We start from the raw sequence: 25,916 nt of genomic DNA on the forward strand, positions 1-25,916 counted from the left end.
TTTTTTTTTTTTTTTGTAGGGCTGAAGTCCCTATGGACAGATTTCCTGATAATTTGTGCCATGAAATAAATTGCTGTATATACAAATATAGAAAAGAGCAAACACTGTGTGCAAGCAGGTAGAGAGGCTGGGAAGATAAGGCACATTGCCAGCACTGTTCGGGAGAGAAGGGAAATTGTCACTTCTGTGGCCCTGGCTGCTGCTTCTGTGGGGAAGGGATGCTGTGCCTCTCTGTCCCTGCTCCATGTGCTGCTGGGTTTTGTGTGGTGCCGTTGTCACAAATAGGAGTGCTTGTAAGACGCAGCTCCCTGTATTACCTTCTCCTCCTCCTCCCTGCCCTAATATGTCTCAGTGAGAATGGATTTTGTTTGTTTTCTGCTGCTAACATTTCAGAATGTTCCAACTGGATTTGAGAGGTGTTGCTTAAGGGGGAATTCCATCGCTGCCTCAAAACCAACCGTTTGCTGTATCCTGAGCTGACCCTTCCTGAACATATTACATCAAGTCTGAAAAATGTTGCTGCAAAAGGGCAGCAGCCTATTCCTTTCTTAGGAATGGTTTCATCTATTCCTTGCTGTTTGCTCAATAACCTTTTGCTACTTGAACTGCTCTTTCTCCCAGATTATTTTTGCGTTGCTTCCCTTGGGATCTGACCATGAGCTGAGTGTATAAAAGACTTCTAAATGAGAAGAAAAAGACCTCCAGATATTTTAACAATCCTATTTAAGTAAATAAAAATAACATTGTGTTTGATTAGCCAATTGCAATCATTTAAAGAGCAGAATGCCAAATACTTGTTTGTAAACCTACAGCTTTTATTAGTGGCAGCGTTACTGTTGTAACAGAATATGATCCTTCTCTGAGCCTCACAGGCTACCTGCATCCTCATATTTATTCAAAGCACTGCTGGATGGGCTTTGTAAGTGTTGTAGGGCTAATCCCCGTGGTTCCTTGATTATGAGCATGTGCAGAGCAGCCGAAGGTACAGTCGCGCATGTAGAGCTAACACACACAGACTTGCCTTGCAATGCCATGTTTGTGCATGTGTTTCTACAACTGAGAAGGAAACAGGGAGCCTGCCTGCCTTGCTGACTTGTCTGATGTTTTCTTGTTTCTGTTTCAGCATTCAGGATAATTCCTTCAACACCACAGCTTTAGCAGAGTAAGTCAACACTTTAAAGATGTGCCTTATTTTTAAATAAGAGTGGTAGAAAATAATTGCAAGTACTGTGTGAGAGGTCCCAAGCTTTCTGTCATGTATTTTGATTCAGGTTAATCTTAATCTCAGTATATTATTGAGACTCTGAAAAGAATTGCATAAAACAGACGCCTTTACATTTTGTGAGACCATTTGGCAACAAAGTACTTTTCTGGGAGGATATAAATTTGATATACCTCACAAATGTTTAAGTGCATGATTTCAGTGTAGGATAAATCTCCAGTGATTGTATTGCTCATTTCTGGTACTGATGATCTCGACAAACACAAGCATGTCAGAACGCATGCCCTGCATTTCCTGCATGCGTTAGGAAAAACAATTCTTTAAAAATATTTTTTGGGGAAAAAAAGACAACAAACACAGAAACATCATTTAGACAGAGCAGGCACCAAACACATTGTTCTTTGTAATTATTTCCATAAACTCATTGAGAAGGTTTTCATCTTTATTGTGATCATAAGGACATATTCATTGATTTTGTTGTTGTCATAAAGAGACAACAGAAGAGGGTGAGGACATTAGAAAGTTACAAAGGCAATGTCTTTAGGGAGGATTATAAATAAAATAATCATTTTTTTATTCCAGTATAAAATGCTTCGATTTAGATATTCTCTGTGTTATTTTGCATGCTTTTGATTGTTTCAAAACCTTTTAGGGAAGACTCTTTGGCAGTAATGCACCAAGCAGTATCTTAGGAAGGAAGTGATTTATAGATTTGCTTGTACATTAGATGAGTTTTACACTGCTAAAATGCTCATAATTTAAAAAACCCTGGCTGGACTGTGATCTGTTTGCTTAAGTGTTATGGGGATGCATTCTGAAAGCAGGCCAAGTTGTAATTTAGTCTGCGCTATCACTCAGTGTTGTCAAAATCACTAAAGGAGAAGGTAAGCAACATTTCTTGAGGGGGTTTAAATAAATTTTCCCTCCTACATTCTTTGCCTTGCTTTCTTTGATATTTTAAGTTACTTGTTCTTTCTGTGTGATTGTGGTAAATATGGAAAGATATAATGGGAGATAATAAATCATCACATCATTCTGAATTGTTTTCATGTGTCCCTGTTATTTAAGTGTTGTGCTGTGGTATGTAAAATTCATAAATGAATAGCCAGATTTCAGGAAGTATATATATATATATATTTCCTTTTTTGTCTCTCTTCCTTTGCTCTGTCCCCTGACATCCATCTCTGTTTCACACAGAGATTCCCCTGTCTTGGCCTGGTGCTGCCTCCCTCACCCTTGAGGTTTTCTGGGATGTGGATGTGATGGTTTTGCTCATTGCAGCTTTGTGTGATCATTAAGACAAGGGAAGAAAGGCTAAGTGGCATCCCTGGGGAAAGGGAGGGGAGATGGGCGCAGACAGTGCTGTGTGGAGCAGAGAGGCAGCTGCGTGGCAGAGCTGGGCTGTCGTCTGAAGGCTGAATCTCTTCATTTAAGCTGTTGTTGGTGTTGTTCCAGGGCCTTTAATTCATAATCTTATCTTACCAAACATGGAAGTAGAAACTGGCTTTTAGAAAACAAAGCAGACAGACAACATCATTCAAAAAGCATTGTCTGACTTGGTTTCCAGTGTTGATTTCCCTAGATCTTGTTTAAAGCCTGCCCCCAAAGCCTGTTTGTGAGGACACACAATTACTGCAGATTTCAGCACGAATTGTTTGTGCTCTGACCATATCTGAAAATAGGTTTCTTCTATTTAGCAGAAACAGAGAGTTTGCCATGCAATGGTAGTCATCCCCATTTGACTTCTCTGAACGATGTAAAACCAGTGAAACAATACTTTCAGGAACATATCTCCAGATAAGGCAAGTGCCTGGGGCTGCTGTGTTCCCAGGAAGCCATGCATGCAGCCTGGTGGAGAAGTTGTTCACGTGAACATCTTAAAGGTCAAGTCTGCAAAAGGAAGCAGTTTTCCAGCTGTAGTGAAATGGTTGTTATTGAAAGGTGAAAATGGAAAAAAATTAAAAAGATGTTCCCACTAAACTACCTCTGGAATACAGAGGCATTGCTAGAGAGGCAGAGTAAAGTCTGTGTGGATTGGGATCCTATGATGGTCTAGGCTTTAAGCAGTGTCTTATGTGAGTGAGTTTTCTCAGTTAATATTTATCCTTGCTGATAAGGAAAACTATTCACCCTTTCAGTCTTGGTGCTGCTGAACTTCCTCACAGTCTTTTTCAACGCATGATGGCCACTGTCTTCTCTGATTCATTTGTGCTAATCCTTTCTATCTACTGGTATCTAGTTAGTCAAATACATTTTGTCAAGTTCAGTTGGAATATTTGTAACTTGTCTTCATTTATGACTGTAATCAGGTACTAGATGCTTACTTAGGCTTCCTGCTTCTTCAGCTCACCTTTACTACAGCCAGCTGAGAGCAGGTGATCCTCGGCTTACTTGTCCAATTTTAGGAGTACTCACACAAATACGCACGCACAAACTTGGCTGCATTCAGTTGCCCACCATCCTCTCAGAGGGAAGAGCACAACTGCACCCACTGCAGGAATGTTATGTGATAAGGTGGATCAGGCAACTGTAGGTATATTTTCCAGTTGCATGCAGCAAATGCTTTCATCCAAATGCTGATTTATTCAGGAAGTGTGAACACTTGAGTGTCCCTTTAAATAATTTCTGCAGCAGTCAGGCTTTTGAGAAAGACTGGCAGGGAAGAGGAATATGTTAAAAACCTTGCCATCAAATTGCAATGCAGAGCTATGAAATTATCACTTAATGTGCTCTGTCCTAAGCTGGGCAGCTCTTCTAAATATTTAATAAGTCCAGGCTGCTTCTCCCATAATGAAGAGATTCTTCTGCCAGCTGACCTCCAGTGATCCAGGCCTACTTAGTGGCTGTGCCTTGTGAGTATGAACAGAGGGTGAGGAGAGGGCCCCAACTTTTCCCCAGAAATTATACCTGGGAAGGGTATGTATTTATTTGTTGGGAGTTTGTGCGAATGAATACATGCATATTTATTTGAAGAAAAATTGGGTTTTGGCTTTGCAGTTGTTTAATCCCCTCAAGTTAGTGCCCAGTGTACTGTTCATCACTGGTATTTTGCATATTTATCCAGAAATTCTCCATTTGATTATGCAATCTGAGGGCAATTGTGCCGGTTTTTACCTAATGGGATGGAACTGATTATGATTCTTCATGCATTTTAAACAATTCTGATAGTTCACTTTTCAAGATTAATAATCATTTTGTTGTTTATCTGGGGATTCCTTTCCCTGCTGCTCAGAGCAGAAGGAATGACTGCTCTACTGTTGTTAATGTTTTTTTGTGAGTCTGGGAGAAATTGTTTCTAATTATTATTTGGTTACATGAAATATATTTAAAGAAAATAGAACTCAGACTGTCTTGTAATCTTCCCAGTAACTTCCGAATTCTTCGTTACCATTACTTTCAGGTGGCTGAAAAATGCACGCCAAACTGTGTACGCTTAACATTTCAAATCCTTTTCTTCCTCTGAGATTTAGACTTAGAGATTTAGATCAGTGGAGAAGCTGTGGCATTAAGATAAACCAGCTAATGAAATGTGTTTATGCTTTGTTTGAGTTGCATGATCATGATTATTGCAAGCTAAATTTCTGCAGTATCAGTAATTATTTATCAGCAATTATTTTGTATCCATTTCCAAGGTGTGATGAGGATTCAGATTCTGTTTGTGGATCTCAAGCAACCAGTTCCAGCCCCAGGTATTCTACTGCAAATTCTGTCTGAAATACACTGGAAACAAGTAAAACTGCCAGAATGCATCTTTTAAATCATTAGAAAGAACCTTTTTTATCAAGAGAATGCATAATCTCTAAGGTATTACGTGCTATAGCTATTACTACTTGTGGGAAGTGCATTTTTGTCCTAGATATTTATGTATCAATAGCATAAGAATTAGATGTTTTAATATAAATAAATATATTATGTTTTATGTTTTTTAACTTAAAATCACAATGGTTTCATTCAGGTGCAGCTCTGATACTATTACATCCTGTTCTTCTGTATAGTGCCTGATACAAAGCAGTAATAAGTGGAGCTGTGTAACTGTGCAATGATACACACATTGAAGAGTTCTTGTGGGGAAAAAAAAGATGATCTTTCACACTAATTTAACTGAAGTATTCTTGACATATGAGTCTCTCATGGCTGCGCCTGTTTGTTAATTTCTAGAGGATGCAACGTAACCTTTCAGAAAGATTCTTTAAATCAGTAGAAACCTTAAAATTAGCAACACTTCACATTGTTGAAATGCCCACAGGATATAAAGCAACCTACCCTGTAACAACTGCCTTGGAGGACACTTGCAGAAGGCGTGGGCAGCAATGGTTTTAAGTCTGTAAATACCCTGCAAGCATCCATCTGGAGGCTGCTGGGTCACAGATGGAAAGTGAGCTTGGCAGCTCAGAATCCTTAGGTTAAAATGTTGTGTTAGCAAGATAGTATTTCTAAAAAAATAACCTCTGGGCATTTTAATTCAGTACCCCCTAGAGTCCCTTGGTCATGGTAGTTTCACTCCAGGGAAGAGTTCATCTCTTGGTTAAACCTTATTTGACCAGCTGAAGCTAACATCTAGATTCCACGAACAAACTAAGCAGCAGACAGGGACTTCAAAGCAGTAGTGCCCATCTGCTCATCCTGCCAGCTGCACAGGCAGTCTTGCATCCCAATTCAGGGTTGCTCCTCATGGAATACCTTTGATCTGCCAAAGACTGGACTGGCTGGGTGCAGATAAGGCCAGCAAGGCCTTCTTTAGGGCAGGTTTTCACCCCGTAGAGTAAGCAAAACTCAGTGATTTCCAGAGTATCCATGAACAATGTCTATTTAAACCAGCAGATGTGCTGTTATAAAGGGGGACCTTACTGCAAACTGGTAGCAAGTTTTACTTATTCCTTCCACCCAAACATCTCTCCTGTTGTTGAAACCCTACTTTGTGTGCCCACCTCCCTTGCTCTCTACAAAAGACCTTAACATACGAGAAAGAAAGTGTCAGAAGGGAAGTGTGACTGCAGGGAGAAATTACTCTGTGTAACATCATTTTTGTGGGATTATAAATTAGTGTGAAGCATTGGACAGGGAGGGCTCTGCTGCATGAACAATTTCCAGGTTTTATTTGGGGAGTGAGAAATGTAGCACTGAGGGCGGTGAGCGCCTCCAAAACTAGTCTTATTCCAATGAAACCCCTAACTGAATAGGTAATAATATGAACAATAGTCTAGCTTGTAAGTTTTCAATAAACAGTATCTTCTTATAATCATTTTACTAACATATGCAGTGTTTGGTTTGTAGATAACAGCCTCATAAAATTGAAACACCAAGTAGCTAAGTTCTTGTTGCTGTTCTTCATAATGTTTTGACAGGTGTCTGAAGTCCTGTCTGATGGATCTCATTTTAATTCTCTTTCAGAGATGATGATAACAAAGAAAATTATCCAGACAACACAGCTATCTTAGAAGAAAGGCAGCTGCCTTTGCAAGACACTCAGCAGCAAAAGGAGCAGGCTTTGAAGCCTGACATGGGTAACTTAAAGCTACGAAAGCCTAAGCCTGTCTCCAAGTTTGAAAATGGAAAAAGCCATGAGGAAAGTCAGGTAAAGACTGAAATTACTAATGGTAGGTTTATGGCACAATGTCTGAGCCACTTTTTGAAATGCAAACTTAAAAACTGAAATCCATGACGTGATTATGATTCTACACTAATCTACTCCAATTGTCAGGGACCTGGAGTTCTGGGGCACTCCTGTAATAACAGGCAATTTCTTGGAGGCAGGGAATTGCAGAGAGGTTGCAGGTGTTGTTAGCAGTGAGTAGAGAGCACATCTCCAGAAGTACAAATCTTTTCAGATTGCCTGTGACTACTTGAGTAGAGAGTATCTTTTACATGAGTATTTTGTCCACCTATGGGAAGGTTTGATATGTCTCACCTGTTTTTCTCATCCTTAAATAATACATTAATTCCAGAAGACTGTGGAGTGCAGTACCACTGCTCTGCTCATGGGTTTCCTTGGCATGAGTGGAGGGGAGGAGAAATGTAACTTTTCTAAAAGCTATATAAAAAAAAGCTATAAATGAAGAATCCTCTGCAGCTGATGGTTCAGGTACATTGTTGCATAGACTTAGATTTATCAACCCCCAGCATTTCCTGGTAGTGCCTCTGTTCCCTCCTGGTGCTTACCACATTGTGTCTCAGGCGCAGTGTAAAGGATAGAGCTCTTCTCCAGGTTTAACTCTTCAGCTAAAGATACTCTCATGACCAGATCACTGATGTTGACATATCAGTATCAGCCCTCCCTAATCTTCTTGCGTGCTTTTTCTGGAGTTTATCCCCAATATAAGTAATAAAGTACCAACTTTTGCATTATTTTTTTTTTGGTGTGTGTGCTTAGTGACAGATAAATGATATGAAAATCTTGCCCTATGAAGGGCAAAGTGAGACAAAGAATTACAAGAAAGTCATAAGAAAGGACAAGATCTGACTCATAGATCATCTCTTCCTCTTTCAGCTACCTCTGAGTCTCCTGTCTTACCCCTTCCTAAGTATGACATGCCTGCATCTCTCATTCAGTGAGAGCTCACATAGCACAGATTTGCTGCTCCATGGTATTTTATGTGTCCCAAAGATGTTAAAAATGTTCTTTTATAGGAAACTTCTTGTTCATATATTTAGGCAGTCATAAAATACAAGTGCAACTCAGACTTGCAGTTTCGGGAATAAAACACAGTGTCAGGCAAATAATTTTCTAGGGCTTAAATTTGGAAACACAAAATGTTTAACATTTTAGCCTGTGAAAAACAGGGCTCTGCTTGCAGAAGTGCTCTGGAATGTGTTTGTTTCTGTGTAGTTTCTCACTGAGACCCTTGTTGTGTTGTGACCTTTAAAACCCTATTGCAGATGTGTTAGCAGCCCTTAATTTTAGTTAGTCACATCTGCCTCTCTCCATTTTGAAGCTCAAAGTGATTTCAGCTCTTGTTTATGTGTATATTGTTGTTACCTGGAAAAGTGGACTAGATTAATGCTTTGAAACACTGTGCAACTGTATACACTTTCCTTTTGTGAAACATCTTGCCACCAAGCCTTTCAGTGAGATAAATAATGTACATAAAAGCTGCTGATATCAAGATGACAAACATTAATGTTACAAAATGTGTTGTAAAAGAAAAGTATGATGCACTGCAAATGGTGACTAAACTGTTCATCCTCATTTTTCTATTGAAACTGAGTGCTTTTTCAATGGGCTCCTCACTTCCCTAGCAGAAGTTTTCTGTGACATCAAAAGCAGAATGTGGCAATATTGAAGTGACAGTTTCTCTTTTAAGATGTTGCCCTGATAAGCCGAGAGTGTTTTGTACTCAAGACTGTGCTGCTACAAGCTAGAAAATACTCTCTTTAAAATCAAAAGAAACTTTTGGTAAATAAGTTTGCTGCACGTATGGAAAGGATTTAAATCCGTTTGAATGGGAAACAAGGTAACGCGCATTTCTACTGGACAGAATCCAGATGATTTCCATTGTAGAAATGACACTGAGCAAGCAGGACCAGGTGTCTGTGCTCAGGTAGAGGAAGATGGCCAGCATGGGGATTCAGGGCTTCACAAGGCTCACAGTGTGCTGAAGTGCGATGTTTGTGCCTGTGTTTTTATGACAGAGCTGCAATACTGTGGTCACGTAGCCTAGATCTTGATGAATAAGAGCTTATTGAATTTGCAGTGATGAATACCAGGACAAAATCTAATAAAAGTTCAGTACCAAATGACTTCAGCCAACCAAATATCAACCGATACAAAAGCATTAAGGAAAAGCTGTTCCCTGGATGCTGTATGCACTTATTTCTTCAGAGTCTAAAGCTGGGTGTGGTGTTAGGAGCTGGGGATGTGTAACCTTTCTGAAGCACTGAAACAGAGGTAGGCTGCAATTCAGCTGTAAGACATGCTGAATAACTTGTCAAACCCACATAATCAGTATTTGGCATTCTAATTCCTACTTCTGGCCTCAGTTTGTTGGAGTTTTCATTCTCTGTGTGGCAAGGCGGCTGATGTACCTTTATTTCCCCCTCCCAGCCTTTCACTAAGAGCAAATAATTTCAATTGAAATGCAAATGTATCTTCAAACAAAAAAATATTGACCTTTGTGCATAGCACCTCTTAGCCCATATTCTGAAATCCATTATCCAACTAATACAAAGTGAATGGCTTACAGTGGCTTCTTGCCTGCTTGGGCTACAAGTGCTTTTCTGAGAATGAAGATGATGCTTTATTTAAAACCTTTCTGTGTTTTCCAATTGTTTCAAGATTATTAACTCTGCAAACCAGAATCCAGTTTCATGGATCTCTTTCTTCCTTAAAGCAAAATATTCAGCTACATTTGATCAGTACTGACCAGACATAGAACATTTCTGCTCTTTCTTTCAGGAACTGGAGAGTTCATTGCCAGGCCTCTCAGAGCAGCAAGGGAAAGCAGGACCTTCAGCTAATGACTGTGCATGGAACGTGGATTTTAGATGCCAGGAAGCAGTAGTGAGATTTCAGCCAAGGTAAGCTTTGGGATAAGAGAATGAATTTCACTTCTAATTAACTGTAGGAAAGGCTAATTCATTTGCTGCCTGCTGTATAAGATATTCAGACTCCTGTCTCCCGTTGGGAGTTATATTCTGTATTTATATGCCAAGAACTGTTTGGAGAAAATGAAAGGGATGAAGATAAGAATGCAAATTTCATCCACCTTTAAATCCCCTGTTTTACAAGCAGCATGAACATCCTTGCTTCAGAAATTTCTATTCCTCTATGCCAAGTTTCAAAAATACCTCAACTTTCTTTCTTTTTTTCTTTTCCTGTTTTTCCCCAGTGGTGACTTGCACCACTTTCTCAGAGCTGTTTTCTCACTGAGAAATGGAAACGTGAAGCAACATACCTGATTTTGGTATGGGCGTACATTTACACATAGTTTCCATTCCTCTTGTATCAGTGCTGTAAAGGTACCCCCTTCAAGGGGAGCCATTCGGTTCAGGTGTTAGCCAACTTTAGACTGCAGGCAACTCAGCAGAACATGAAGTAACTCACACCTAGCAGCTAACAGTAGTCTAAATTCCATTCCGAAGCCTCCAAAGTTACGCTAAAGGCTAGAAATGGGGCTTCAGCTCAGCCAGATGATCCAACTTACCAGTAAAGGTGTGTCTGAAGGAAAAGATTCTGCTCTTATTAAGAAGCTTGGACTGTGTAAACAAGACTGTGCTCTTCACAGTCATCCTTTTTTTTTTTTTTTTTTTTTGGGCACTGCTTTATGGATTTCACATGCTCATGTGAACAGCTCAGCTGCTGTTTAGCCCTCATTTGCCATTTCTTATGCATTTACTTGCAGCCCCGTAGTACAGTGGTGACAATGTTGGAATTTCATGGTGCTTTTTGCTGTTTCTTGAAATTCTCATTAAGATGTTTCTGTTTCCCTAATGCTGAGATGTGTTGGTTGTGGGGTAACCTGTTGATAGGCTGAATCAATCCTCTCACGTGCTAGGGAGGCTACCTTTTCTGAGCTGTTCACATGGTAGGTCACTGTCAGAGCAGGCAGGGTAAAACTGATGGCAAGACAGAAGGTAGGAAAAGAGTGTTGGCCCAGTATAGACCAGAAGTGATTCTGGAAAAGAAGATTCATTCCACAGCAGGGGATGTGGTTTACTTTTAAAGAATTATCAGTGGTGGCATCACTAATGCAATATTTGGCCCAGGATACCAAGTGCACATGGCATTGTAAAGCATAAATAAATAGGACTCCAGAGAACAGTGGTAGTGTAACTACAGGAATCTAGCTAGTCCTGATCTAAGAGATAAAACTGGGAGGAGCACAAAGGCTGGAGATACACAGAGTAGAGAATGTAATGCTCCTTTCTGCTTTAAATGTGGGAAATAAAAATTAAATTTGTTTGGGTTATGTTTAAATATTTTTCCTAGTTTTTAGCTCTCCATAGTTTTATTTGAATTTTATGTGAGTTTAGAAGCAATATCAGTATTGCGCACATTTCAGTACTTCACATGTTCTGGTCTGTTTTACAAACAGCTCACTGCTCATGCAAATTCATCTGCCCCTTGAAGTCTGTTAGGAGCTCTGGTATGATAATTAGCTTTATGTGGTTTTTTTTGGTTTTTTGTGTTTTTTTTTTTTAATGTCCACAAGCTTCCAATGTACATGTTATTGGATTCAGTATTTGCATCTGTGCAACAGCAGAACAGGATAGTTCTGCCAAAGCCAGAGTTGCCAGACTCGACAAAGAGTGTGAGATCAGGCTTTTAATGAGAGTAGGATCCAGCCCATAGTTATTAAACTGTAAGTCCCTCGTTGCCTGACAACAATCAGATAACCTGCATTTGCCTAGAGGAGCATTTGCTCTTAGTGGAAACAAAAAAAGGCACACCCCAGAACTCCAGAGAATAGGACCAGCTCAGCATACTTACATAGGTGTTAATTTAAATCATTTTCAGACAAAAGTGGTCATTTGATTCAAAGATTACATCTTCAGAATCCCATGAATGCAAAACTGAAAACATCTCATTCTAGTATTTTCAGTAAAATAGAATAGAAAAATGCAACATGTCTGCATCCCTAAAAAAATAGGTGAGAACATCACCTTGAATGACAGAGGGAGGGGAGCTGTGAAGATTTTACTCACTGAAGTGTAAGATGCATGAGTGACATAGCTGTGAGTTGTGCAGAACATCCTACAGTGCCTGTAAGAACTGCTTCTTTTGTTAAGGAAGTTAGGTATTACTCTGAAAAGAGTCATCCAAATAGGTACCAGAAGAATACAAAGCTGATGTGTTCTTTTATTCCTCTGCCTTGTGTCTAGCACTAGCTCTGTGTTACATATTACTCTTTTTTTGTATATTTTTTGTAGCCTTGTAGGTCGTTCCTTACATGTTACTAAAGCAAACTATAAATAACATTTCACTCTTTCCAATTGAGCTAGTTCTTTGGATCTCTTCATGCTCCTTCATAGTGTTTTGAAACTCTTCTGCTGTCTCTTACTATCATCTCTGCTGTGTAAAAACTAGAGAATGGTTGATGGGCACCAACCTTTTAGGCTATGGCTGCATTGGCCTGGATGTGGCACAGTCCTCATGCCAGCAGCAGTCAGCAGGAAGAGGTTTTCCCCTTGCTGGTCCAGGACCCTCCTTTTCTATTTCCACATGGAGAAGCAGTGATTCGCTGAGGGAAAAGCAAAGCTCTGAATGCCACTGAGGGCTGCTAAGTGGCATTTAGTACAAAACATGGAAATCTCTCTTGCTCAAAGGATTTCCATCTACTTGTGAGAGTCCCACAGGTCTGTGTGAAATTTGCAGAAGATAATTTTAAGCAGAAAGCTGAAGGTTGAGAGCTTAAAATGCCATCAAGTTTCAATACGGAAAGGCTTATTCTTTATGGCTCTGATATAGGAAAATACTCATTCTTAAAGCATGTGAGACAAACTGTGTTTAGTTTTAAAGGTTTGAACTCTTATTGGCTTTAGCTGTCATGACACTAAGAACTGGTCATGCTGCTGATGGTCTCAGTGTGACAGAACGAATTTACATTTTAATGACGTAGTTTCCAGGTTCTCATTCACAGTTTAAATGTAGACTTTACAGAATTCAGTAAAATCACTGGCATTTTCTATTTTTATCTTTGCACAAGGTATAAAAAGCAGAAATAAGTTTCATAGAAATGTTATTTTTTCAATATCTTGTAACTGGTAATTTACACACAAATGTGATTAAGAGAGTCTAGAACATCTGTTGCACAAACAAGAAACCTATTGATAGAAAAGTCTTGTTTTGTTTTGTAGAATTGATCAAAACACATGTAATTCACAAAATGAAGCAACTGAGCAACTATGCAACCTAAGTGAGGTAAGTGTGACCACAAATGGAAACACGGTGTTACAATTTTGAATCAAATGAGTTTTTTCTCAGCACTTGGAATAATAAAATCACTTGAGAATCCTAGGTTATCTTCTTAATGAATGATTTTGGCCATGTTTTTGAAGACAGGTGTAAAAATGCAATGTGAGACCACTGTAATGGTTTTAAAGTCAGACTTTTAAACTAAGTGAACTGCACTACATTTTATCTGTGACCAGAAAAGAATGAAACATTCAATATTGACTAAGTGAAATGCCATCTTGCAAGAAGATTTGATTTTTGCCTCATATTACTGCTTAAATCAATTATGTTTTGTTTAAAAATAAGGAGTTCTCAAAGGTCGCTACATCCTACATAAATAAACCATGAACAGAACAATGTAATCTGAAAAGTGCTTTTGTCAGAGAGCAGGAGGGGAGGGTTGGAGTAAAGAGGGGAAGCAGGGAAAGCCAAATAATACCTGTGATACTTGAAACAAGAGCTGTTTTCACAGCGATTATGGCAGGAGCACTGCATGAGTAGAACACAAAGAACCTGTTTCTGTGACCAAGACAAACAGTGGATGAGCCTGGGATAGTCACCAAGGCAGTATGGAGGAGGCCAAAAGCAAGCTGTGCAGTTACTCAAAGTGGGAAACATCATAAAGCATTTTCCACAAGCCAGGGTATCTGTATACTAGCAGATATAATCTTAATTCTGCAAGAGCAGTGAATGTGCTAGGATGTAAACAAGGACCAGATGATCCTTAAAAGTGTAGCCCAAGATTACAGAATGAGGGCAGATGTGGTGGGGAAGAATTGGGTATAAGAGAAAACCTATTCCTGTCAAAGCATAAAATACCAGCTTTGTTTCTGCAATGTGCCTGAATTACATTAGGAGAAAACTATGCTGTGTCCTTTTAAAGGAATTCAGATTAAAAAAAAAATAAAAATGTTGTAATTATTTCCCATGCATTCATGTCATTGTCGTGCAGCTCACTATTGAAAATCCCAATAATAACTAGGAAGGCCCTTTCTGTAAGGGAGAATTCTCAGCCCTGGTCTAGCCAGTTAAGGCTCTGGGAGAAATCATTGTTATTGTTTCTTCTGAGAAGCTCCAGTGCAAATATCACCAGTTTCCACAGCTAGAAAATCCCAAGTTGGGATCCATAGAGATCACTGAGTCCACTCTGGTCTTCACAGAAGATTTAAATAACAGTATATTTAAATAACTTTAATTTTTTGCAAAGGATTCCTCTAAGGTAAATATTATTGTAAATAAAAAATAGTTTAAAGAAAAAACACCCTAAAAACAATAAATAACAGCATTGAAACAGATTATTAGTTCAAAAACTGAAATGAATTACAAATTATTTGTGGGGAATGAGCCACAGCTACACTCTGGTGTTAACTTTGCAAAAATCTCAGATTGTTGTATATCTCAGTTCTCCTGCAAAAATAAATGGAGAGGCATTATTACAAAGCAAATTCCCTTCTTGGATCAGAAGAAGCACCGTCTCTCCTCAATAGTCACCAGTGACATTATACAGACCCAGAGCATATCTTGTTCCATCTTTTTGTTGCTTGTTTGTGACCCATGAGGGAAGTTTTGAATTGAAAATGTCATTTGCCTCAAGACGCAAGCATTGCCCTAGCAGATACCACAGGTTTATTTATGTTCACGTAAAATATGCCTATCTTGTTTTAACCTTAACCCTCAGATTAAAAGGCAAGGAAGATGCTTTTGTATGTCACTGTTCTAGTGATGCTTTTAATTTCCTTACTCTGAAGAAATTGAACAGACTGATATTTACCCTTTTTTTTTCCCTGTATGAATCACTCTAAAGGCCATTAAATACTGAAAGCTTGGCTTGTTCTACTTCTCAATCCCAGCTGATGCCATAAATCCTGTAAATTCACCAGCAAACTGGATATAATAGAACTGCCCTCCAGTCTTGGGCAGGCCCATGGGCAGATTGCAACCATCCTCAGCACTCAGAAACACTGTGCATGGTTGGGTAGATGTATTTGTACAGAAAGGACCAAGCACAAGCTTTACTTCTCCCTGACACCTGGGTGGGATCCATGTGAGTGGTAAACACACTCTCCTTCCCTTTCCTCAGTTCCTAAACATGCTATGCTTTTCCCTACCCTGGTGATCAAAGGAAGCTGATCGTGGTAAAGCATTTTCAGGGGAAGAAGTATTTCTAACAGCAGTGGTTCTCTATCAGCCATCATATCCATCTGCTCTATGCTGTGGGTGGTCACTGATCAGCAGGCATGGTGGTGCCCAGGGAAGATTTGTGGGGCTGCGTGGTTTTCAACAGTCCCTTGGAAAGAGAGATGGTTGGGAGGGCTGAATTCAGACTACAAACTTGCTTGTTTGTAAAGATGGTTTCTTTACTGCAGATTAAACTCCTGTCAACAGCAGCCCTTCTACACTCTTTTTTCTTTCCCCAGCAGGCAGGACTGTGATACCTTCATGATTGTTCTTTTAAAGCAGTAGCAGAAGTTACAAATAGGAAAGAAAAGCCACACTGCACATTCTTGTGCTTTCCTTGATGTATAGTTGTAATTATACAAATATATAGACATAACTACAAAGTGAATGGACAGCTATAGAGTAAATAAGAAAAGACTCACCAATGTTGAGGCTCGCAGTCAAGATGGATGCTCACCAATATTGAGGCTTAGCCACAAAAACTCTACAAAGAAGCAATCTCCAGAAAGAGATGCTGCTTTAGTGGTCAGCCCTTAAATGGGATCTAGGAGAGGTGAATTACCTTCACCTGTGCTCCCACAGCTGCCTCAGATGGTTAATCAGAGGTTCAGGCTGTGATTAACAGTTTCCCATACACTTGGGCTTGTTGTAAAGGTCTTTATTTTTCCATTATATTTGACTTGCAAAAATGCAGGATTTCTTCTTCTACTGAAATCGGTATAGCTCAAGTTGTCAGTACTTCAAGAGGACAATAATGATGGCTATTCTAAATGCTTCTTTTTCAACCTTGCAAAGTACTGTTCTTAAGAGGCAGCAGTATGTATATTTTCTCCAAATAAACACAAGGATCCATTTTAAATATTAATGCCCTTCCACTTACATTAGCAAGAATCACAGATTATTATGTGACATTAGTGTTAAGCACCAGAATAACACCGGAATAAGCATCAAATCTGAAGGATTTGAACTGAGTTAAATAGCTGCTCTAATATGCCATGACTTAAATTACTTCAGTGATACTGCTTTTTCATGGGAGAATTTACCAAAAGTCATGATAGTACCTTCCATGACCTAACACCTCCCTCTCTCTTTATATATTGTAGCTATCAATATTTGCTTCTAACCTGGTCTGTAACATTTTTAAAACAGTCAGGAGCTGAGATGGCCTAGCTGGGCTCCAGAGGCAGGTCCTGGAACATGAGAGCTCTGTAAATAGTGTGCATATAGGCTAACCATACCTTCAGACTGGTTGTGTTGCTGAGTGTGTGCTGTGCAGGACTTTTACTTCTTTCTAACCTGAGTTCTGCCACTAGTTGGCCTGATACCTGCAAGCCCGAGGGTGGGTACATGACTTGCTGCCCTGCATGGTCTGCAGGTAGAGATGTGGGGACCCATCACTCTGGATACAGGGAGAGAGGGCCCAGGCTAGTGGAATCCACCCAGCAGCTCTGGCTGCGTTGATGCTTTGGGCAGCCCCCAGAGAAGCAGGGGATGCAGCAGGGGGGTCATTTAGTAGGACACTCTTGTTGCCTACAAGCCTGTGACCCCAGGTAGCTTTCTGCCTGGCCTCTGCTTAGAACTGTCTCTTTGTGTGTGTTTCCACAAACGTTTGGTGGCTTTTCCTGTATGGTGTGCTTTGTTAGTATCATAATACCCAGATGTGTTTTAAGAGTGAGATGAGGTTGATGGTATATTCCAGTTTCATAATTTCCCTGGTAACACCAAAATGGTATAAGTTAATTACTCATATTCTCCCTACATCAAATCTCTGTTAAGGGCACATTCAAGAAACTAAAGAAGGTATTTCTATCATTATTACATGAATTTGTTTAGCATTTGGCAGTGGCTGGAAATTTGCCATCCACCCACTTTCTACAACTCGCTGAAAAATACCACAGAAAGTAACAGAATTTACTAGTGAATTACACTGCTGAAATGGTTGAAATTGGAAGTGTTTAACATGTATAATAAGAAGTGCAAATGAATGTATTATCTTGATTGGGGAATTTTTCATTCAAATGCCAAAGTCCATGAAGGTTAGAGTTTTTTGTCAGTCATTCATCTATGTTCTTCTTAACAGGAGACTTAGAGACTGCCTTGAAAACTCTGGAAGGGTGCTTGCCATACACGGTCATTGCAATGAGGTCTGTGCTGGGATCAGGACAAGGGAGAATGGTTTTAAACCAAAGGAAGAGAGATTTGAATTAGATGTGAGGTGGAAGTTTGTAACTGAAAGTGTTCAGGTGAAGAAACAGAGTCCCTAGTGAGGTTGGGAAAACCTCATCCCTGGAGGTGTTCGAGGCTGGGCTGGATGGGGGCCCTGAGCAACCTGTTCTATGATGTGATGTAGCAGCTGGCAACCCTGCCTGTGGCAAGGGGTTGGAACTTGATGATCCTTGAAATCCGTTTTAATTCAAGCCATTCTATGATTCTATGATCCCTGGCCTGTAAATCAAATAGTAACTGTAAAACATTGTCCACGTGTTGTGGTGATTACACAACTGCAGTATTTAGCTGAGGTGAGAGGTGGTAGAAAATGAGGCCTGATACGTCATGAAGACTCTTCACAAACCAGTGCCATGAGTATCCCTTCAAGACAGCATCCTTAATTTCATGGGGAAAATTCACTTCTTGCTTTTTCCAAACTTCACTGTTTTGAAGTATCTCCTTGAAATAGCTCCTTTCTATTCCCTTTTCACTGCCTGAGTTCTATGTAAGGAACAAAAAGGTCAAGGCTGAAAGTCTTCCCTGCTGTTCTCTGTAAAATTCACTTGCCTTTATTTTTCCTAGCCAAAAATACTGCCACCCTCAGACTTATAAAAGTGCTCTGTTAAAATTAAATAATAATGAGCAGATCTATTAAGCTACACTAATAAATAATTTCACTATTTCATTAAATGAACCAATACATTAGTTTCTGATCTTTGATGCAGAAGGAAAAGTACCTTTTTAGGGTATAAACTCAAGGGATTTCTTTGTATTGTATCTCAGATTTCTTTCAGAAAACGCTCTCTGTAAATATGTTCTATGTGAGCAATTTAACATTTTATGTATATTCTGAATGTATCAGCTGCCTGATTATTAAAACAGCTGTATGTGTTTTTGTTTTATGCTGCAAGTTCTATTTCCCTTGAGGAAGGGAAGCTGAATACACTGGATGTCAATAGTGACTCACTTCACCCAGCTGAATGGTGATTAGGGCTTTTACAGCATTTGAATCATAGCAAGATACTTGTGTCAGATTGTACAGCTGAGTATTGCGCACAGCACCGAAGATTAAAATGAGAAATGGACCAAACATGACACTGTAGCTGGGAGTGATGATATAGATAACTAGCCTTGTCCCCATTGATTTGTCTGCAGTAAGTGACAATGATCTGTTAATTTTGCCTTTGCAGCAGATAGGAAATGATCTGGTTGCCTTGCAGAAGCAGCAGCCACCTACATAAAAGCAGTGTCTACATGAGGAAGCATCTCTAAAAAAGCCAATTAAGTAATATCTCTTCCAAGAATCCCATGAGGCAGCGTGTTCTCAGTAACTCTTTGTTCACTGCTATGTACTGCACAATAGGCTGAAGAGGGAGAGTGTGTTTTTTTTAATGAATGGTAAATGGGGAGGGACATAATGTCATCAGATCGTGATGTCAGCCCAATGAATGAAATACTTACCCAGTGTATTGCTTCAGGACCAAGAAAAAAGGGACACCATCTCAGTTTGGCTTCCTAGAATAAATTGTCTTTTGCTGACGATGTCATCTTTCCCACGTGTCATGAATAATCCATTTAAATTGGGACTTAAATAACCAGAAGTGAAGAAACTCGTGGAATAGTGCTTGTTTGTTCTTTTGTACATCCTCAGAGCTGCTAGTGGAACACCCCTTTGCAGGCGCTCCTAATGGGCTCAGTGAGTTGAAGAGCTATCGCTGTATTTTGTTGCTCTCTATCTAGCCCAATGTTCTGCTTTTGTCTGCAGAATTCTTTGTTGAAGCTACAAGCGCTCGAAACCGATCTGTGCTCTGCGTTTCTGCCAACCCAGGAGGAAACTCCCCAGCTGCCGGCACCCAAGGATCCAGCCCCTTCTTCAGTCCAAACCAGTGTGCAAGCTGATGGGGCCAGTAGCGGAGGTAAGGGATCGTGTCATGATGTGCTCTCATTTGCAATTATAAAACAGCCTTGTGACTCGCAGTCTAATCTCAGATTTGCAGTCCTCTGGGAAATAGTGCCGAGCTGATGCAAAGCACCGTTTCCTGATAGAAACGCTAATGTAAAAAGGGGTGATACTTGTTAAAAGATCAGATAAAAAGAGCTATAGCCTTCTGTCTTTCTGCAAGGGAAATCTGATCTTTCAAATAGATTTTAAGAATCCTGATTCTATTCAGTTTGTCTGTTATTTATTCAAATGAATTTATGCTTTTTGTCTCCTGTGCCTGTATTGTGTGAGATCCTCTGCCGTATCATGTAATTCTATTTCTGTCGTTCTTTTTGTCAGACCAATATCACTTCATTTCTCCTATTATTGATTTTAGTTTAATGTATCAGCGGAGAGATAGTGAAGGTGATTCTTAACAGCATGTGCATTTTAATCATTCATGATTCTCTATTATTACTCATCTGGGCAAATTGTGTTGTGTTACCTCTCTCTTTCCTCAGTATGGAAACCAGTCCTTGCAATAAATAGCCCAGAGGCTCTGCACTATTTTTGTCAATTCATAGCTTCTAGTCACTGGGTTGATAGTCGTGATGCTTGGGAGAGGAATCACGGTTCGTGAAAAATAGGCCAAAGGCAATATGACTAATAAATCTCACAGACAAGTGACATGAATACACAAACACTTAAACTGTTGACCATATATGGTCCAAATTAAAGCAGATAGGTAATTAATCACTGTACAATTGACATTTTATGTCTGAATAAATGCTGGGTTCAAAAGAACTTATTTCTAAAGCTGTTTGCTTAGAATTTTCAGCAAGAAATAACAGCAAGTTATATACCTAAAAAGATGACAAATTATAGCTTTTATATGTACTTAAGTTTGATGTTTGTATTGGAAAATTAAGGGAAATGATAAGTAGAATCCAAATTATGATCAAGTAGAAGGAATGTAAAGAACACTGCATTTCCTGTTGCTTTGAGTATGGAGTTTTTAGCTTTAAAAAGGGTACTTTTGCCCAGCTATGCAAACGTCTTAATGGCTGTGGGTACAGGTATTGAAATTTCAATAGTGTTATTGCTGTGGATCTAAGGCAGACAAAGATTTATTAACTGTGCTGCACAAGAAGAGACATTTTGCAGCCCATCCAAAACCATCCTTCTGCACTGACTCTTCCTTTATGTCAAGGATGAGTTTTCCTCCTCTTCATGTAGTTTACCAAATTACTTTGTTGTGGTAGTTTGCAATTTATTGTTAGGATGGTTCATAATAGGCTTCCTTTAATTTTAATTTTAATTTTAATTTATATTTTCTCATTATTTGCTTTTGCTTTAGATTGGTAGAGAACACCAACTTCAGGTGTTCTCTCTAGCTCCTATTTGCCCATCTCCATCTACACACAGAAATGTTGGATGATATGGCATTCCTGCCATGAAGTTCAGAGCATGCTCTGTCCCTCTGGCAGTTCAAACTTGTGCTTCAGTTGAAGTTTACTTATTAAAACGGATTTTAATAGAATCTCAGTTCTAACACCTGTGCTGTGATTGGTTGAATTTTCCTTATTGAGTTCCTTTTTTTTATAGATGGTGCTTGTCTTAATTCTGTCTCTCAGATTATTAACGGAATCTGATTCATTGAGTTTAGGTACAGTTGTCACATGAGACTATTGGCTTTTTCAGGTTGAACTTGGATGGACATCCAAAGACTTGCACCAGTCTAGAAACAGACTATATAGGGGATGCACAGTATTCACCATGTGTCTAGTTATTCGCTTCTGCTTAATCAATCAGGCAATAGAAAAAAAATGTACAATATTTTTAATATATCTTTGTGTAATGTATTTCATAAAATATATACATGTACACTTACATATGTGGTTAAAAGAAAGCCCAGCAGTTTGTTAAAATGACAGGCTACTTTCAGTACAAATTTTAAGGGATCAGTGGTAAATCTTGCTGAAACGAGTCATCAGTTTCCTTTTGGATATGGAAAAAATTGAACTAGAGCTGGCAAAATAAGTCCATGAAGAACTGAAAAGGGGTAATAAGCAAGATTTCTTAACTAGAAAAAGAGAAAAGCAGAATATAAGTTATATTCTTTGGATGTGAGTATACATGTGACTTGAGCAGCAAGCTGCTGCATTCAACATATGTCACAAATGTTGAAACACATTATATCAATGTATTTATTTTTATAGACAACAGATGATGTATTATTATTTCACTTAAACTAAACAGAAATATATGCATCATAAAACCTGTATTATTGATTGAAGTCCACATTATTGAGCTTACTGCCTATTGTAAGGTACAAGACACTGGCCTTGAGTCCTCTGGTGACCTCTTGCCCGTGGCAAGCTGGACTGAATAAATGACACAAAGCAGATGCATGCTAAGGGGCAACATATGAGCTTGACTACAAGTGGCTGTGTTTCCCAGTCTGAGCAAAATTAGTGGCTGAAATTAGGTCAGACATATGAATGCATGTAGACATTGGGTTAGTATGCTTGTTTCTCATAAAACAACAGTGTCTGGTTTAGAATCTACACAGGTCTGGTATCAGGACAACAGCCTTAAAATGTAATTAAAAATGGCCATGTAAATGAATAAGTTGTCATGAATAATTGAGCACTTCTGAACCGTACACAGCAATTCAGTGTATCTGGGGTACGATACGTTTGGGACTAAGACCTTTCTTGGGGCCATAGGAAATGTAACAGGGAAGATTAATTACCAGAAACTGCCAGCACTTTTATGTTTATCACTGTATGTTGTCTGTGTAAATAACTTCCTGTGACTGGTACCATATTGTGTCTATGCTTCACCCAGATTTCTTTCTCTCTCTTTGGGAGGATTTAGTTCTCATGCTCTGTTTAGAACTTCTGGGAGTTGCTCTCATACCTTTTAGAGGTGAATTTTTCCAACAGAGTAGGAGGTAATTAGAAGAAAGATGCTAGGTTAGAATTAATAATCACCGACATTGTCTTACTGTGATAAAATGCTTAATGTAATTATAATTGATGGTGCTGTTGAAGTAAATGCACTTATAGACACAGAAGTCACATGTAACTATCACATGACAGACTAAACTGTGATTATGCACAGTCAGCAAAGCAAAAACAGTTGGATACTGTCCAGTGAAATAATATTCTTGCTTTGTTATTTTTATTTTCATGTGTAATGTTAGACTCATATGCACGTTATTTCAAAACCTAATGAAATTAGCAAACTACAAACAAGATTGGAGGTTCTTAGTATCAGGAAATACAGTGTTTGTGTTCTGCCTTTCCACTGACCAAAGGAAAGAAAGTCACAACATAAATCTTGTTCTGTATATTTATCTTCTGCTTCAGGAGCGTGGCTCTCAAGAGCAAATATTTATAAAAGTCTAATTAATGTTTCTCGTCTGGGAAACTGTCCATCTTTATATAATACTCCATAGTTAGAAATATATCTACCCACTTTCTCCCTTGGAACTTAGAAGACACTGTACGTTAAGCCTACAAGTGCCCTTTGTATTTTCTCACCCTCAGTATTATGTTTAAGGTGCTTGTGATACTCTGTTGGAATACTTGCTATGTTTACTTTGAATGCTTGCACTTTCAATCCTTCTATATGAACAGGTTTCTGTTTATCTAAGTAGATGTACCTAACAAATGACCTTTAATACACAGCGTTTTGTGTTTCCTTTCTAGAGCCTTCACCAGCCCATAGAGACTGGCAGAATGACACGGACAGCAGCCCACAAGAACATCGCTCCCTAGGAGCCAGCCGACTGCTGTATCACATTACTGATGGAGACAATCCTCTTTTGTCACCACGCTGCTCTATCTTTAGCCAAAGCCAGAGATTTAATCTAGACCCAGAATCTGCCCCTTCTCCACCAAGTGCTCAACCTTTCATGATGTGAGGAAGTACATTGAAATATATCTGCATTTTAAATTCATTTTGAACATCTTTGACTCTATTGGCCTTTCAGTTAGTCCTGTGTTATAAATAAGAAAATGTCACGTTGTAGTGTATTTTGGCATGGTGAATTTGAAATACCAGAAATGGGAACTAGCATTTTTCGCTAATAACTCAGTGTAACGTTGTTCCAAGTCTTTGTTATCTATAGTTACACAGTGACAGATTTAAAATTTAAGTACTATTCTGTTAAGTGAATGTAACGTAGAGAGGGTTATTGAGGTACAAAATATTACAGATTTCACCTGTAATAAATCTATAACTTGTGTCATTTCCTAGATACGAGTGTTATAGAATATATGAGCAATATGTGACCTCCAGAAATCATGACTTTTAAGTAATGGTTGTTTCTAACTGAAAAGCATACATACATAGTTCAGTCAACTGCATATAAAGAATAATCAAACCTGTTGACTTGTAATTATAAAAAAATTAGAAGTTATATTTTGAAAAATATTCAGAAATTCAAAAATTAAAGAGAGAGAAAGATATATATGAAACGTATTAGCATATTGTAGGGGTACCACCAAGGAAAAACAATTATTTCATGCTAACTTCATAAAGCTAAACTTCCTCTAACCTGTGAAAGAACCTATGCATAAATTCTGATGTGCTAAGAAAGTGTTAAGTGTGCTGCAAAAAGGCACAGTGCATTTTAGCTGTTCTTTATACAACGACTATGCTTTTGGCTTTTGCAGACCACGAAGTTCTTCTAGATGTAACTGCGAAGAGTGCAAAGAACCCCAAACAGTAGCACAGCTTACCAAGCATCTTCAGAGTCTCAAGAGAAAAATTAGGAAGTACGAAGAAAAGTTTGAGCAAGAAAAAAAATACCTGGTAAGATCATCATTGAGAAGATAAAGGGAAATACTGCAAAAGGCAGGAATTCCAGCGTATTTGGAATTATGTAAACAGCAAGAGATGAAGGATTTTTTTTGGTAAAATGGGAAAGTTATCAATGAGGGAATATATTTTATCATTTTTCAGTGTATTCAGTAGTCCTGAGACTAATCTGCATTTTCTTTGTATTATCTTTATTATAAAACAGGCATCTTCTACATGTGTGAGAAGCGTGAGTCACTTAAACATAGCTGATAGGCTTATGAACTGAAGTGATTCAGAAGCTGGAAAGCCAATTATTTACTTGATGGTTAAGTGATTTGTTTGGAAACCATCATTCTGCTTTGCAGATTCCTTCTTTTACAAAGATCCCTTTGAACTTCCAAAACATAGAACTCCATAGAAGCTGATGGAAGAGATTAGAGAAATATCAGTTGTGATGTGTTGCTGGTGCAGAGATGCTGGAGGCTATGCAGTTTATGCAAGATCATTGCTTGTTATCAAGCTAGTTTGTTTAATGTGATTAGCGTAGCATAAGCACGTAAACACATCACAATGCTACGGACGTGTACAGTATGAAACAGGGAGGTCTGTGATATGTTATGACCATGCTAAAATGAAAAATCCTCAATTTCTTCTTTTTTCCTCCTTCCTTTGTGCTTTATACTCAGCCTTCACATGGTGACAAGACTTCCAATCCTGAAGTTCTGAAATGGATGAACGATTTGGCCAAAGGTCGTAAGCAGCTCAAAGGTACGTAATAGCCAGTCATTTCAATTTAGTGCTGAAGCACTTAGAAGCAGCACGAGTGTACCTGGACTATTTTACAATTAGTTCTCTATTCTTTGTGCTCTGCTTGTTTTTCTCTACTGTATGACAGTAAGTATCCTAATGACAACAAAGATACTAAGTGACATGACTTGCCTTGATTTCCTGACAGCAGGGATCAAAGTCAATTGGATACTCACAACGTGTCAACAAGAAGAGGGGGGAAAAATACATCATCTGTCCTTCATAAATACCAACATTCATGTAAAAGGCAATGTTATTTGGAGTACTTTCCAAGTGTCTGTTTGCTGGCCTAAGATAACTAGAATTAATGTAAAATACTGAACTGCAAATTTAAAAGATTCTTAGCAACAGCATTGACTGAGGTTATGCAATTCTAAAGCTTTTATTTATTTGACTGTAGAAACAGACCTTTCCCTGATATTTGATTTGGTCTTTGGGGGTCACATTTTGCCCTTGATTGTCTACACACAGCCCTGTGAACATCTGTAGGTATATCACATGCTTGCCTTCAGGGAGAATGCAACCAGGATTGATTGATTTTTATTATCTAAAGGCTATTTATAAATTATCTAAAAGTTCTTTTTCATTATAAAAGGACTCACATTACTAATTAAATTCTAGTGTTATATTTTATATCTCATTTGAATACCGAAGGTGTTATTGTAGTAAAGAATTAAAAACTCATCTTCTGGTACATTTCTTCTGGGATGGTCTCCACTAAATACTAGGTCTTGCACCAGTCAGATATGACTGGAGCTACTTCAGCCTTTAATTCAGCACCCTTATTGTCCTGTGCAGCTCCAGCCTGTTGCCTTAGTGTCAAGCTAATACATATTTCTTGCATCCAGACCAGCTGCTGACTAGGAAGCTAAGATACA

At 38.8% G+C, this 25,916-nt stretch overlaps 1 protein-coding gene across 4 annotated transcripts in view; it reads left to right on the forward strand.

The window, feature by feature from the left end:
• The first annotated feature begins 1,003 nt into the window (after window positions 1-1,003).
• The window catches only part of FAM13C (family with sequence similarity 13 member C), a 37,545-nt gene continuing 12,632 nt past the window's right edge, over window positions 1,004-25,916 (forward strand). For 3 of the 4 annotated variants that reach the window (XR_001555951.2, XM_015865987.2, XM_015865988.2), the window contains exons 1-9: window positions 1,004-1,162; window positions 4,855-4,911; window positions 6,614-6,797; window positions 9,615-9,736; window positions 13,016-13,079; window positions 19,264-19,414; window positions 23,136-23,346; window positions 24,105-24,243; window positions 24,918-24,999. Coding sequence is in view for 3 of the 4 variants with exons in the window: in XM_015865987.2 (XP_015721473.1) it covers window positions 1,101-1,162; window positions 4,855-4,911; window positions 6,614-6,797; window positions 9,615-9,736; window positions 13,016-13,079; window positions 19,264-19,414; window positions 23,136-23,346; window positions 24,105-24,243; window positions 24,918-24,999 (1,072 nt within the window). In the remaining variant the exon portion in view is untranslated. The remainder of the gene's footprint in view (window positions 1,163-4,854; window positions 4,912-6,613; window positions 6,798-9,614; window positions 9,737-13,015; window positions 13,080-19,263; window positions 19,415-23,135; window positions 23,347-24,104; window positions 24,244-24,917; window positions 25,000-25,916) is intronic. The other variant, XM_015865989.2, reaches the window with a different exon arrangement.

This window comes from Coturnix japonica, chromosome 6 (genome assembly GCF_001577835.2).
Source record: "Coturnix japonica isolate 7356 chromosome 6, Coturnix japonica 2.1, whole genome shotgun sequence".
Taxonomy (NCBI): domain Eukaryota; kingdom Metazoa; phylum Chordata; class Aves; order Galliformes; family Phasianidae; genus Coturnix; species Coturnix japonica.